This window comes from Cyanistes caeruleus, chromosome 11 (genome assembly GCF_971803275.1).
Source record: "Cyanistes caeruleus chromosome 11, bCyaCae1.hap1.1, whole genome shotgun sequence".
NCBI classification, from domain to species: domain Eukaryota; kingdom Metazoa; phylum Chordata; class Aves; order Passeriformes; family Paridae; genus Cyanistes; species Cyanistes caeruleus.
In genome coordinates, this window is record NC_141711.1 from 5,031,962 (window position 1) to 5,046,858 (window position 14,897).

Here is a 14,897-nt window from a genome sequence, read left to right on the forward strand (position 1 = left end):
TTCATAAGGTAATGCAGTTCCTGGTGGGTCTGGAAATGAAAATAGCTGAGAGTGCTGCTTCATGTACTTGTATTGGGATTTGGAATTTTTCTGGTGACCTGGAGAAAGGCAGGACCTGCTGGAGGGATGTGGAATCCGCTCACAAAAAGACAGTGGATGGGCAGGGGTCCCATCCAGGATGAGTTACCAAACCATAGAAAAGCAAGTACAACCCTGAGATTGGTTCTAAATATGCTTTTGCTCAGTATATGAGAATGCAGACTGAACAAGACTGGGTTCTCCTTTAAATGAAGTTTTTATTGAGATTTTATTTTATTTTATTTTATTTTATTTTATTTTATTTTATTTTATTTTATTTTATTTTATTTTATTTTATTTTATTTTATTTTATTTTATTTTATTTTATTTTATTTTATTTTATTTTATTTTATTTTATTTTCTCCATGGACTCCAAATGCCTCATTTTTGTCAATCTGTGATGTGACACTTTTTACTTTTGAGTAACAATTCCTGAAGTGCTGGGTCAGGAATCCTGTTCTGTAATTCTCCTGCTCAGTAGAGCAATGTTTTCCCAGAGTAACTTGAGGAAGTTGCTGATAAGCCAACAATGTTTTCTAAGATTGAGTAAGAAGCTGATCCCATAGCATCAAAGTCAAGTGACAAAACCAGATCAAGAATCTGTGTTATGGCTGCTTGGTCTGTGCTTCCCTCATCCTGTGCAAGTCTTATCCTTCATTATTGAGATTCCGTATGTTAGGGGCAGAATTTTAAACCACCTCAAGATGTCTGTGTTGTTTTTGTTATCAAAATGGGAATACTAAAATGTTCCCTTTCAATTTCCTGGTAATTATCCTGTCCTGCCCCAAGCCTGCCAGAGAGCAGGGGCAGCACAGCACAAGGTACTTTGCTATTGGCTTATGTAGTTGATAACACAGGTGCTAAAAAATGTGTGTTCAGCCTGTAATTACACTTCTGGAAATTTAGTGCTGTATTTGTGAAATGCTTTTCCTTAGAATCTTTAAATAATTAGCTAATGAGTCCCAAGTGGAACAATTATCCCATATACCCAGACAGTCGGGATTCTTCATCAGCCAACGTGCATCCAGTACTCATAAAACATGCTTGTGTTCTAAAAGCAAAGCTGGCTGTTCTGTGCTTTCCTCTTGGAGTGTTTGAGGAAGTGAAACAAAAGCAGGGACCAGGTTATGTTGGTGACAGAGAAATGGACGGGTCCTGTTTCTGTAAGGGCCTAACACAGTTTAGGGATGCTGTAACTGTGAGGTGTTCTTTGCAATAACAAGATGATAAAATATTCTAATGCAGTAGGACCAGAAAGAACCAAATTTGGTTGCATGAGGACCCTCAGAACCTCCAGAAAGATATCTAAATACAACACACCCTGACTCCACCTACATGGAAATCCCAATGTGCAGGAGACAGTTTCAGTCTATTTCTGCCAGGATTTTCCTCCAGTAACCTCTAACTTGATTCAGGGTATTGAACAATGACTGATTACCTCACATTTGTAGCCCAGGGTTTTTTTGCTCCAGGGAATAAAGGATATGTCATCCTGTTACATACCCTGAGCAAACATGTAATCCAGCCCTGTGGGTGGAGAGGGGAGCCTTGAGCATCCCACAGGTGTGAATCCACTTTAAAGAAATCTCCATGAAACAGGCTCCATGAGAATTTGAGCAGTTTGCTGCACTAGTTTCTCCACTTAGATACAGAAAGTTTCTCTTCGTGCACACAACAATTAATCTTTATGGGACACTGAATTTATTTTTATGTTGTTTGTAGTGGCTACTGAGAACCACTTTAAATCCTGCCCTTCTTGAAAGCAAGCCTCTTCAAGGAGACAGTTGACATGTCTCCAACAAACTCTTTTTTCTTGACTAAACAGTTACTTCCACCTTTCCTTACCACTTGCATTTGCTGACTCTCTTAATCTTCATGTTATTTCCCTTGGATTCTCTCTTGCTCTTAATTTGAACAGCCACCCTTAGGCATCACCTGCTTCCTGCATGTGAGCCCTGAGCTGCCCACCACACACCCAGAATAGGGCTGGGGCCTCCCAGTGCATTATCCAGAGGGGAAAATGGACAAGAGTTTTCCTCCTCCATCCCTTCCATCCATTCCTCCCTCCTCTGAGCAACCTCTGCAAAATAACCACCAGCTCAACTGGGTCCCTGGTGAGAGAGGAAAGGAAGGTGAGTGACCTGCTCTGTAGCAGGTCAGTTATCTCTGCCTTCCATGGGAGAAATTAAATTCCTCCATCAGTTCAGGGTCTAGAAAACAGTGTTTTGTGTCTCAAGATAACCTGTTCAACAACTTTAATGCTTTGCTACCTGGCAGGCAAAGTTTACAGTAGGGGAAAATGTGTTTTTGCTGTGTCTGAAACATTCTGCTGAGGAGATTTCCTTCAAAGACATTTCTCTCCACCTTTTTTTTGGTGTGCTGCCTGCTTTAGATGAGAAGGGCTCTGCTTCTGGGAGGGCAGCTGGGAGTGGAGCAGGGCACAGTCTCTGCTCCGTGTCCTCTTTGAACAGGGCTGGAGGAATTCCTGCTCTCCCTTGAACAAAGTGCCTGAAGCCTGCACATCTCTTAAGGAGGGCTTACACAGGGGAGTGGAGAAGATTTTGGGCTGCAGTGAGGGACTGAAAGAATCTGGATAATCACAAGGAGAAATTCTTTCTGATACAGGTAATTGAAAGAGTTGAAATTCTGTGCTGTAATGAGATCTCCTGTGCTGGCTGTCCACCTCGGTAAGTCTGTGCAACCTTTAAAATGAAATCTTGATGGTGATGCCTCCCTTTTCTGGAGTTTGGCAGAATGGTCCTTCGTGGGGTGGTGATGAATAATAAATAATGTTGTAAGGAGAAAAGGGTCTATTCTGCCTTCACTTGACAGGAAGAATAGCTGCACTTTGCTCTCTGAGCAGTCCTCCTGGTCTTGGTGGACTTCATCCTGGAGGAAAGATGAGAACTCACTTTGTGCTGAGAGAGCAGAGGAAGCAACAGCTTTGATTTTAAACTTCTCCTCACTCTGTGTGGACTTAGAGTTTTCTGGCAGTCAGTCCTCTGTTCCTTGCCCTCAGTTCCTTGCTTGAATTTGTTTCCTGATCCTGTGCACTGCTCTTTCTGCTTCTGTGTGACCTGAGCTCTGCTGGCTCAAATTTGGGGGCCACAGACTCTCGCTGAAATGAGTCCATCTGAAAAGCCTTTTCATCAGATGATCCACCCAGATCACCATTGTGACTCTGGCACTATTAACTAATGAAGTCTGGGCTGGAAAATTAGGGTGATTTAGGCATGTTTTACAGGATATCCTCCCATGGCATCATCTTTATATGCCCTCAACAGATAAAAGGTTTGTTCTCATGTTTAAAGGGGAGGGGGGTGAGGACAGATTTACCCTGGAGAACTCCAAATGCTGCTGAAGACAGACTTGGTTCTCTCCAGGACCCTGGCACAGAGGATGTCAGTCTGTGTGGGGATGGTCTGGCTGCTGGTGTGGTCAATACCTCCTGTGATGTGGATATTCAGCAGTTCAGCTCTCCCTCCTCAGGAGGATGTGGGGTTTATTTCCTCCAGCTCTCACTGGTATTGCTTTCTCCTCCTCCCCACCACCCCCAGTTCCTGTCAAGTGAGATTTTGAAATATTTCTGTGGAAAGGCCTGACTAGGGGTGGCAGACTGAGCTGCTGCCAGCAGAGACTGATGTCGTAAATGGAACGTGATGCCATAAAAAAAAAGTTCAAAAATTGTCCATGAGGTGTGTAGGGAGTCTGCTGAGGTCTGAGAGGGCTGGGCTCTGCTGCAGTGACCCTGTGGTTTTTGGATAGCTGTCTGGATGATTTTTGTGTGGTCCAAAGAGCCTTCTCACTTCACTTTGCCATGGGGAGCTCGATGTGACCAGACCTCCAGCCCTCAGAGATTTCTGTAGGGAAGCAGAAGAGCTGATGCCAACTCTGGGAGAAAAGGGAAGAGGGAATGGGCCCAACAAAAGTTTTATTTTCTTGCACTGTGAGCTTAGTCTTGTGCTACCATCCAGTACCTGAAGAGAACCAAGGGAAAGATGGAGAGGGACTTTTTACAAGTGCATGAAGTGACAGGACAGGGGGGAATGGATTCAAACTAATAGAGAGCAGGTTTAGATTGGATATTAGGAAAAAATCCTTTACTGTGAGGGTGACAAGATCCTGGCACAGAGAAGCTGTGCCTGTCCCATCCCTGGAAGTGTCCAGAACCAGGTTGGTTGGGGTTTGGAGCACCCTGGGATAGCGGAAAGTGTCCCTGCCATGGCAGGGGGAGGAACTGGATGTGCTTTAAGGTGCCATCCAACCCGAACTGTTCTGTGATTCTGTGACTCTCTGATTGTACTACATGGGTGACTTTATATCCTCTCTCAGTTTGCACAGTGCCTTCCTACCTGGTGTAACCCATACTTGGTGTGAGTAAGGCCCTTAAAGGCCTGACACATCCCCCTGGGAAACAAGCAGAATGTATCAGGAGGTACAAGCTGGAAGGTGCAGTGCTTAAGGTGAGGTTAATTAACTGTTGGAATAACTCGGCCGAGGTGGATTTACTGACACTCAAAGCCTCCAGAACAAGCTGCAGTTACGTGAGCTGATGCAGAGATTTCTGGGCGAGGGTTAAGGGAGCGGGTGCAGAAAGCAGGATGCTTTATTTCCCGGTACTGCTGCCCGGGCACCTGCAGCACCCGGCGGTCTCTGGCAGCTGAAGGTGATGTCCCTTGGTGCCTGCACCAACCCTGCGAGGCGTTAATGTGATTAACCACAGCGCTAATTGTCCCGGACACAGCCCCGGCACCGAGCGGGGGAAGGAAGGATTCCCTCGGAGCCGGGAGCGGGGCTGGAGGCACAGCCGGGAGGAGAGGATGGAGGGGATGGCCGAGAGATGCGGGGAACGGGGAATGGGGAACGGGGAATGGGGAACGGGGAATGGGAATGGGAATGGGGAACGGGAACGGGGAATGGGGAATGGGGAATGGGAACGGGGAATGGGAATGGGAATGGGGAACGGGAACGGGGAACGGGGAATGGGAATGGGAATGGGGAACGGGAACGGGGAATGGGGAATGGGGAATGGGAACGGGGAACGGGGAATGGGAATGGGAATGGGAATGGGGAACGGGGAATGGGGAATGGGGAATGGGAACGGGGAATGGGAACGGGGAACGGGGACGGGGAACGGGGAATGGGAATGGGAATGGGGAACGGGGACGGGGAACGGGGAATGGGGAATGGGGAACGGGGACGGGGAACGGGGAATGGGAATGGGAATGGGAATGGGGAACGGGGAACGGGAATGGGGAATGGGGAACGGGGAATGGGGAATGGGAATAGGAATGGGAGTGGGGAATGGGGAACGGGGAATGGGGAACGGGGAACGGGGAGTGGGGAGTGGGGAATGGGGAACGGGGAACGGGGAATGGGGAACGGGAACGGGGAACGGGGAATGGGGAATGGGGAACGGGGAATGGGGAACGGGGAACGGGGAACGGGGAATGGGAGTGGGGAACGGGGAATGGGGAATGGGGAACGGGGAATGATCCTCAAGGAGAGGGGATTTGGCCGCCAGGGGGCAGCACCACCCCGAGGGAACCTCTGCACAGGGACATCAGTGACCCGTGTCGTGATAGGGACATCAATCGGGACAGGGACATCAGTGACCTGTGTCGTGACAGGGACATCAATCGTGATAGGGACGTGAATCGGGACAGGGACATCAGTGACATGTGTCGTGACAGGGACATCAATCGGGACAGGGACATCAGTGACATGTGTCGTGACAGGGACATCAATCGTGATAGGGACATCAATCGGGACAGGGACATCAGCGACATGTGTCGTGACAGGGACATCAGTCGTGATAGGGACATCAATCGGGACAGGGACATCAGTGACCTGTATCCTGACAGGGACATCAGTCACCTGTGTTGTGACGGGGACATCACTCAGGAACATCACCCCAGGCCATGGGACAGCATCAGCGCACAGTCAGGGATGGTTTGGGCTGGAAGGGACCCTAAAGCCCATCCCATCTCACCCCCTGTCATGGCCAGGGACACCTCCCACTATCCCAGGGTACTCCAAGTCCAGTCCAACCTGGTCTTGGACACTTCCAGAGATGGGCCAGGGATGCTTCCCTGGGCAGCTTGTGCCTCCTCACCATCAAAGGGAAAAACTTTCATATAACATCTCATATAAATCTCTCCTCTTTTCATTTAAAACTATTCCCCTTTGTCTTGTCAATACCTGCCTGTGTAAAAAGTTGCTCCTCCTCTTTTTTATATGTCCCCTTCAAGTGCTGTCACTGAATACTTACCCTGTGTATAGTGATTTAGCCCCAAAATGGGGCTCTAGGTTGGTCAGCCAGTGTGCAGGTGTTTGCTTGGCTCTCTCTTTTTTTCTCTAGTTCCCCTCAAACAGCAGCAGTTTTCAAATACACACAGTGACCTGACCAGATCTTTTCCCCCCTCTGATAAGAAATGTCAGATATTTTCCCTTTATCCTTTATTCAGTATAAGAAAAGAGTTTGTCCAGGCTGACAGTGGGGTTAAAGTCAGGCTGGCAAATCCTCTGAACAGTACATGGCCCCCAAACCTCTTTCCTCCTCACCCCTTGCTTTACAGAAGAGGAGTCTTTAAGAGATGCACAGTTGTATTTTAAGTGAGGAATTATTTAGAATGGAGAATTAAGGCCTTTTAAATATTTAATGAAAGGAGGTTTTCTAAATTATTTAATAGCTTATTATAAAAGATGGCACAAAATGGTTTGGTAATTTATACTTTGCAGAAAGTAGCTGTAAAAAGCATTTTACAACATGTAAATATTGGTAGGAAATGCACCTAATTTAAAATGTTATCTTGTTCCATCTGTCAAAAGGAATTATACAGTGCCTATACAGTTTTCAAATAACTTTGGACCTTTATTGCTTATGTTGGAAAACTTCCCTGACACAAGGAAATGCTGTTTATACCCATTTTACCTGAGTGCAGAGGCACAGACTGTGCTGGGACTGACGTGCAGCAGAGCTGCCCATTGCAATTCCCTCCAGATCCCAGAACCCACAATCTCCATTTGCCCTAAATACTGACCCAGGGGAGTGGTGCAGCCTCTGGGGACCTCCTGTGCAAAGCAGGAGTTGCTCATGGCCAGTCCATGCATAAATACTGAAAATGGAGCCCTTCCCCTCTCCCATTCCCTCTTCCTTCTTTTCTGTATCTTTTCTGGAAGTGGAGTTCAGCTGCTCACTGGCCAGAGCTCATTGTATAAAAATAAACAAGCAGCTCTGTTTCCCAAAGTAATGTGTCACCCTGAGACAAGACAGGGGCCAGCAGTTAAACCCACTGTTCACAAAACACACACAAAGCACACTTTTTCCATGAAAAGCCTGGAATTCCTTTTACAATTATTAACTAGGTGAGCCTCTTGTTTCTTTCTGATCTGTCTCCTTTATTAACATAAACCAGCCAAAGCTGGTTTCAGGAGTTTGCCTTAATCTCCCCTAATACAAGTCTATTTTTTAAAGAAATATCTCTGCCTGGAAGGCATCAGAAAACCTGGAGATATGCAGGTGGATGTATCATCTGTCGCTTTCTCTGCATCCACTTAATTAGAATGAGTTGGACTAATCAATACTCCCTTGCCTTTTAGCAGTGTTTAACATGTGTTTACAGAACAGGTTACACTGACGTTTGGATTTACCTGGAGATGCATCTGCACGGGACTTTATTTTCCTCTCTAATAAAAATTATGGAACAGATAAGCACTAAAACCCAAGTTAGTGTATTGCAGTATCGATTTCTACAAGAGCACTGTAAGAATATATTTATCTACCTGTCCTATTATGAAATGGGTAAAAATGTACCACATAACTATTTCAGTCAGTCAATGCTATATTAAAAATCCTGTTTGTTTGCTTCTTCTTAATAGGTCTTTTGAGGCACACTGTTGTTTTATTTTTATTTTTTATTTCATGTGTATTGTGGAAGAAAGGATTAATACAGGATGGTTGTGCTTTTTCTGAAGACAGCTCTTTGCCTATGTTTTGTTTTGATTTCCACTGCTGATTTGATAGAACTGCTGATTTTGGCTCACCCTGGAGCTCCACCTTGGAAAGCAAAGAGAGTAAAATGTGATTAATTATAGATTGCTGGCCTGGCACCTCTTTAATTCCAGCAATTACTTTATTTTCTCGTGGCATTCTGAACAAAAAGGAGCTGTTAAGGCCAGGTTGGATGGGACTTCGAGCAACCTGGTGCAGTGAAAGGTGTCCTTGCCCATGGTTTGGGCCAAGATGAGCTTTAAGGTCCCTTCCAACTTGTGATTGGAAGGTTCTGTGAGCCTGTGAGCCTGTTGAGCCAGGGGTTTTCCTGTTCTGAGCTGCTGAAAAGTGTCTATGTGGTTTTGTGGCCCCAGACATGCTCTGCCCTCCAATGTGGTGCTGTAATTTGGTGTTTCTCAAAAGCAAATTTCTAACTGATCAAAGGAGGAGTGAAATGAAAAGAATGGTGGATGAGAAGAGGTTATTGTGATTGCTGTGTAGGTGAAGACCACATTATTATTACTCTCACAAATTGCTCTGTGTCACGTTTTCAACAGCAGAAGGTCAAGTTGTGCCCAGGGATGGAAGTGAGAGAACAAATACAAACAACAAAAGCAAAGAGGTCTGAATGTCTATAAAATGGTGTGTTTGAGCTCCTTGTTCTGCAGCAGGTGTGCCAGTGCTGCTGTGAAAGTGTTTCCATGTGGAGATTCCAAGGTGTAGCTCCTGGGTGTGGGTGTGCTGGGTGTGAGAGGCAGCAGGGTCAGGGGGTGCAGAGATGCATGATCCCAGACACACTCCTGTGGATGTGACCCTCTGCTGCTCAGGCAGGCTCCAGGGCCAAATCTTTATGAAGACAATGACAGATTTCCCCCATTATCTTTAATAATGTCTGCTTCAAACTGTTGGAGGCTTCTTGGAGCCATGTGGGAATGTGTTTGCACTACTGTGCAGTCCTGGACCTTACAGCTTTCCCAGCAGCTGGGTGGTGAGAGGGCATGAGGTGCTGATGCCCCAGTGAGCTGCACACACTCTATTTGCAGCCCCTACTACAGCAAACTCTGCCTTTGGTTAATGTAGTGATACCTCAGAGCTGCCTCACCACAGCTTCTCTGTGCTCTCGAAAGAAAAGAGCAATAAAACTGCTGCCTTCTGCCCCGGATTGCACTGTAGATGGCACTGTGAAACTAAGATTTGGGTAACAAAGATGTATTTTACAGCACCTTTCCAGACGTTAATTGCAGTGTAATGTGGCTTTCTTTCTAGGTCCCCGAAGTGAAGGAAGAAATTCTGAGATGCAGAAAGGCTTATTTGTTGCCGCAAATGGGAATCTGGAATAACTATGAAAAACACACTGAAATAATTGTGTTTGACTGGAACAAAATTCTTGCAAAGTCCCCAAGGTAAGAGTACTTTTTATCTTTCAAATGACACTGAAGATTCGCTGTTCTGGTTAGCAACAATATCCACTTGAATCCAATAGAGAATGAAGGTTTGACATTTCTGAAAGCGGCAGCCCACTGACGCTGAAGGGCTCAGCACCCCTTGCTGCATCTGTCTGCCAAATATAATTTTTTCTCTGCCTTTTCAAAGATCCTCTTGTATTTCTTTACATTAGCAGGCTGAAACTTGTGTCCTGTCTACCTGCAAGGCAGACTGAAGTCTGCAGCTGTGTCATTTGGATGGTACTGGATGCTTTTAGCAGCCTTTCAGTTTGGGTATGACCAAGTGGATGCTTTGTAGTGATACACTCATTCCTGGACTCAAACATTCTTACACTGGGGTAAGGTTACCCTGTTAACCTGATGAGCCCTGCTTTCACATTCCTTGTTTAATGTCTCAAAAGAGTCAAACTCAACTGGGGAAAACTTTTGAGAATGGGTCAGTAGCTGGCCATTTCCACTGGGACCAGTTTTGCTGCTGCACTGGGAATGTTGGGAACAGCTGGGTCCATTTAAGTGCTGGAACAGCAGCTTTTGAGCATAGGATGCATGATTTGGGACCTGTCCATCATCACACCTGTCCCTTCCAACCAGAAATGGCACGTTCAGAATGCCTGAGCTGTGGCATTGAATTCCACAGGCTAAATCCAGGAAACCTGGAGGAAGGTTTCTGTCCTCATGGTGATGTGTCAGAGTAACCCCAGAGCTGGGTATCCACCCATACTTGGGTCAGGTCTGGGTGTTTGCATTTAGAGCAACAGGAGGATGGGACTGGAAGCTGAGCAGATGATGACACCAGTGATAACTGGTGCCTGATCTGTAATCTGTGTGTTTCTCACAGAGAGACTAAGGAAATGAAGGTTAAATTCAGCTCTCTCCTGGAAAAAAAAAAAAAAAAAGAAAAAAAAAAAAAAGAGTTTCAGTCACCTGGGAAAGATTTGTAGGACCAAAAGATGAAATGGTACACTGATTTCAGAACTTACCAGGCTAATACTGGATCAACAGCAATAGTGACATTTATGCTGGTTTCACAGTCTCAATCCCATTAGCTGCAGTGACATTATGTGGTTCAGCTGCTTGCAGGAGGTGAATTAGGTTCAGCTGCTCTAAATTAGTCTGGGAGTGCTCCAGAAGAGGGTACTCATAGGGTAGGTAGGGAGCAGTGATGTCTTTATCTTCTGGGCTTGATTCATGCTCACAGAAGTCTCCTATATACAGTAAAAGGCCATCAGGGTGTTTGTTCCTGTGTTTGGAGTGGCAACATATTTGGCTCAAAACAGAGCATCTTCTTAAAGCCAGAAAAGGTACCATTTTGCCAAATCAGTGCTTAAAATGTGGCTTCTTTACATGTAATTTTAATTCCCTGAAATCTGTAGACATGGTGAGCTGTTCTTTTTTTTACAATATTTGTGTAATTAAAAAAAGCCAAAACTTGTAGGCTGAAGGTGCTGGGGTTTGCACTGATGAATTTCTTTCTGAAGTGTAAACTTGTATTTATTGCTAAAATATATTTATATGCAGCAAGCCTCTGGTTTCTTAACTTTTGATATTAATAAGTGAATTTTTTATTTGTTTGGGCATTATCAACATTTACAATTAGAGAAAAAAATATGGTTTTGCAAAGCATGAAAACAGAAACTGTGCAAGCAATTTTAAATGAGGAAACATGGCCCCTGTTTTGATTTCATTGGTAGATGTTTATCAAACTTAAACACCCAAGTGTGTCACCTGGTTATGACAGTAGAGCTGTTGCTTGGGATTTCTTTTTATAAACTTGTGTCTTCATTAGTAAAACATTGGATTAGCTGAATAATCTTAGGTATTTTCAAGATCCACAGATAATTTTTTTTAGAAAAGACTTGGAGGACTCAGAACTGGAACCTGCAGAGGGAAAATAATTCCCAAAGGACCTTTTGGTGCAAATAAACTCGTGAATAGGCTTGCCCAAATCCCAGCATGCTGATTAACTGCAGACTAACGTCACTGCCATGAAAACAGTATTTGGTTCAATTTATGCAAATCTATAAATTGCCTTTAATTAATTTGATGTATTCCTGCTTGCAGAATTTGCTGAAAGTGTGGAACATGGTATCTAAGGGTTCAACTACATAACGCCCATTTATGTACCATGCAAGCAATAAATCATCATAACTGAGTTTAAAAAAATGATTAGATTCCCTTTCTATGTGATGAATGGCATAACATAAGCTATTGAGGGATTTAATTGTAGATATTTGCAGAAAAATTAGGGAGTATTTGGGATCTTAGCTCTGAGAATAACATGAATAAGATTAACAACACCTTCTTCAGAGCAAATGTTTTCTGAAATGCAGTTTCCAGCACCCTGGCAGAGAAGTGAGTCCTTGCATGTTTGACTGAGGTGCTGCTTTGTGAGTGTTTTCCCCTCAGCAAACAGGCTGATCTCCAGGAGATCTCCCAAATATTGTGTGTTTGGGAGAGCCAGCCAAGTCCTGTGCATGGCAACAGGGGAGATGGTAGCTTTAGTAATATGTCCTGAGAAGTGTTAAGTAAAAATTACTTTTTTTTTTTTCTGTCATTGGGGGAGCTTAAAAATAGCGGCACAACTCATAAATATGTATGTTTAAATTTGAGTGTGGCAGGATTTTAATAAAAGACAAAAGAACCCATCCCTATGAATCTCAGATTTATAGAACTGTATTGCACTCATAATGTGTTATTATAAACATGTGTTTGTGGGTAATGTGATGTGTGCTAGACATTGCTTCTAATTATAAAATGTCCTTAACAAAGAATTGATCCCAACCAAATAATGAATATGATTTTGTGAGTGTTGCCTTGCAATAAGCCACATTAGTTATTCTTCAGCGTCCTTTCAGCTGATCCTTCCCTGCATCATTTTTATGTTATTCCCTCCTCGCATTGTTCTTTCACTCAACTGCTTCCTTTTCTGCCTCCAGGATGAGATTCTGTGCCAAATCAATGCTTCTGTCTGACTGGCTCTTTCTGGTCTATGTGTTAATGGTCTGCTGTAAATTGTTGTCCGCCTCTAGTCACCATCCCCGGGGGCACACAGGTAGGAGCTTTTAAACTCATTATGTGCTACTGAGACCAATTAATACCACTTGCAGCATGTTAGAGCCCACTTTCTAGCAATGGATAATTGATGAGGCTGTTGACAGCATGTTGTAATCAGTGAAATAGGTTAAAAATACACCACCACCAAGGAAAAAAAAGAGTTATTGTAAATTTACATGGCTTTTCTCTAGTTATTTATGTACTGAAGCTTGCCAGGAGCTTTTTGGAGTGACTTCATGACTGCTTGGACTTTGGGATTTGTTTGTGTCATTTTGCTTTATCCTTATCCAAAGACCTTCTGAGATGTATTCTTACCTTCACCCTCTTAATCCTGACTTTACAGTGGTATCACTTGCTCTGGTGGGCAATAAATTGAAGCCCTCAGACTCATGTTAGCCAGCTTTTTCACTGACTGACACAAATTCTGACCTGTGCTGAGATCAGCCTGTGACACTCTCCTTTTCCTAACTGGCGTAGTGAGGAAAACAAAGATCTTGCATTTAAGGGGATGCACTATTTTAGTAGGGAAATACCTACCAGGCACGATGTGTTACCATATTATAAATGTCAGAAAAAGCTTAGAACAAGCTGGATTGACTTCCAGACTGGATTTTTGTAGCAACATCTCTGGTAGGATCATGCAGCCATCAGCTTGAAAGCAGAAAGAGATGAAGATGTACCAGCGCTAATGCAAAGGTGTCTGTCCTAAATAAAATGGGATAGCTGCGCTAAGACTGTGCCACCTTCAATCCCTCTAGGGGGAAAGGTGAGGTAACAAAATATCCTGTCAGTGCTGCTTTTCAGGAGAGCTCAAAACTCTGGCTGCAAACTCCACTATGGGTCTGTGTCCTCAGCACCATGGTCAGCTTCATGCTGGCTTGGGGATTTCTGCAAGTGTAACTCTTTGTGACGTGGCTCTGTTCTTAAATTAGGTGTAAATCCTCAAATCCACGTGCAATGTTCTTAGCTCTGAGCCAGACTCTTGTGGGTCCAGGTCTAATGTTAACATCCACTCCCCCCAGGGCTGGGAAGCGAGGATGCATCTGGTAGAGGCTCCATCCTCCAGAAGAGACAAACTATTGATCTCTTTCCTGGCTGCTTCCAGTGGTTGTCTAGGTAGGAGCTGGAGGCTCCTCCTGTGCTCACCAAAATATCTTCAGAGCTGGCAAGCAGGACTGACTGACCTGCACGTAGCTGCTGTGTCTCTGAGAGCTGCAAAACCTCATCCTTGCCTTCCCCCATCACCAGTTCTGCTTTCCCTGGCTGTGCAATGCCCATGTTTGCTATAAAATACAGCCACAGTTGATGGAGAGTAACTGCACTGTGAGGCAGATCCAAAGGAGTGGTTCCAGTGCATGCAGTGGTGGGGGATGTCCCATATTTGTTCTGGGAATTAGTTGTATCCCTTTCATGAAGAAGTGGGGTCTGTGCACAATCACAGATTAATTGCAGAGCATCTCAGAGCTGACTCTGCAGAAAAACCTGGAGAAGAACCTTCTGCAGCTTTTGTCATTTGGAGAGCAGCCTTGTCAGAAGAAATGTTATTTTTGTCCTTTCAAGATGTGCTTTGCCTGTGCACCTAAGGGAAATACCTGCAATAAGGCAGCAGTGAGCTTGTGTTGTGGCCTTGCATGATGAGCACAATGCATTATGTAAACCAAGACAAAATCTTTTACATAAAATTTCAGAATGCTGGAGATCATACCTTAAATTGACACCAGAAGCTCTTTCCACCCTATCAAAGAGGTACCACAAACACAGTCATGTTGCTTGACTTTTAAGCATATTTGTGTGCTGTGATTTCTCTGGTGAGCTAAGAGAAGGTTCAGCTCCTCATCAATAGCTTGGCCCAACTCTGGAGCTGTTTTTCAAATGGACAATGCCCTTGGGTTTCAATGCCCTTGAAGCTGGAGCCTTCAGGCACCTTTTTAGACTGTGGTGTCCTGTTCTTCCCCAAATGTGAGTTTCCCTCCTTTGTACACTGAAGTGTCCCCCATCCCACTTTGGTTCCATGTGGTAGATGAAGCAGTGATGCCATTTTTGATTCTCCAGCTCCCTACACCTGACTCCTGGCACCGTAGAGGATATAGAAGGTTTAGGGTCTGTCCTCAAGGGACCTGTGTTTCCCAGCCTCATCTCATCCTTGCTGCTTGACACAACACATAGATTGACCTTCTAATGGATAATCAAATCTCTGATGAAATCTATTATGTGAGCAAGGTGCTGCCTTGTTCATCAGGAAAGCAAATAATTCAGAGCTTTTAGCAGAGCCAGTTTTGTGGAAAGCAAATAATTAGCCTCATTTATTTCATACAAATTAGCATGTT

The 14,897-nt window shown here is 44.5% G+C and overlaps 1 protein-coding gene and 1 long non-coding RNA gene across 10 annotated transcripts in view; one reads left to right on the forward strand and one right to left on the reverse strand.

Annotated features, from left to right (window-relative positions):
• TAFA4 (TAFA chemokine like family member 4) overlaps positions 1-14,897 on the forward strand; it is an 85,355-nt gene that overhangs the window by 31,808 nt on the left and 38,650 nt on the right. For 4 of the 9 annotated variants that reach the window (XM_086845797.1, XM_086845799.1, XM_086845800.1 and 1 more), the window contains 3 exons: positions 2,704-2,765; positions 9,338-9,474; positions 12,453-12,568. In XM_086845797.1, the coding sequence (XP_086701923.1) occupies positions 9,395-9,474; positions 12,453-12,568 (196 nt within the window). In that variant the 5' untranslated portion in view covers positions 2,704-2,765; positions 9,338-9,394. Of the gene's footprint in view, positions 1-2,703; positions 2,766-9,328; positions 9,475-10,646; positions 10,895-12,452; positions 12,569-14,897 lie in introns of those variants that run through there. The other 5 variants (XM_086845801.1, XM_023935159.2, XM_023935157.2 and 2 more) reach the window with 4 other exon arrangements.
• LOC147650953 (uncharacterized) lies at positions 7,182-10,699 on the reverse strand. The gene is made up of 2 exons (XR_015274936.1): positions 10,497-10,699; positions 7,182-10,391 (listed from the first exon to the last, which is right to left on the reverse strand). It is a non-coding gene; the product is annotated as an uncharacterized LOC147650953 (long non-coding RNA).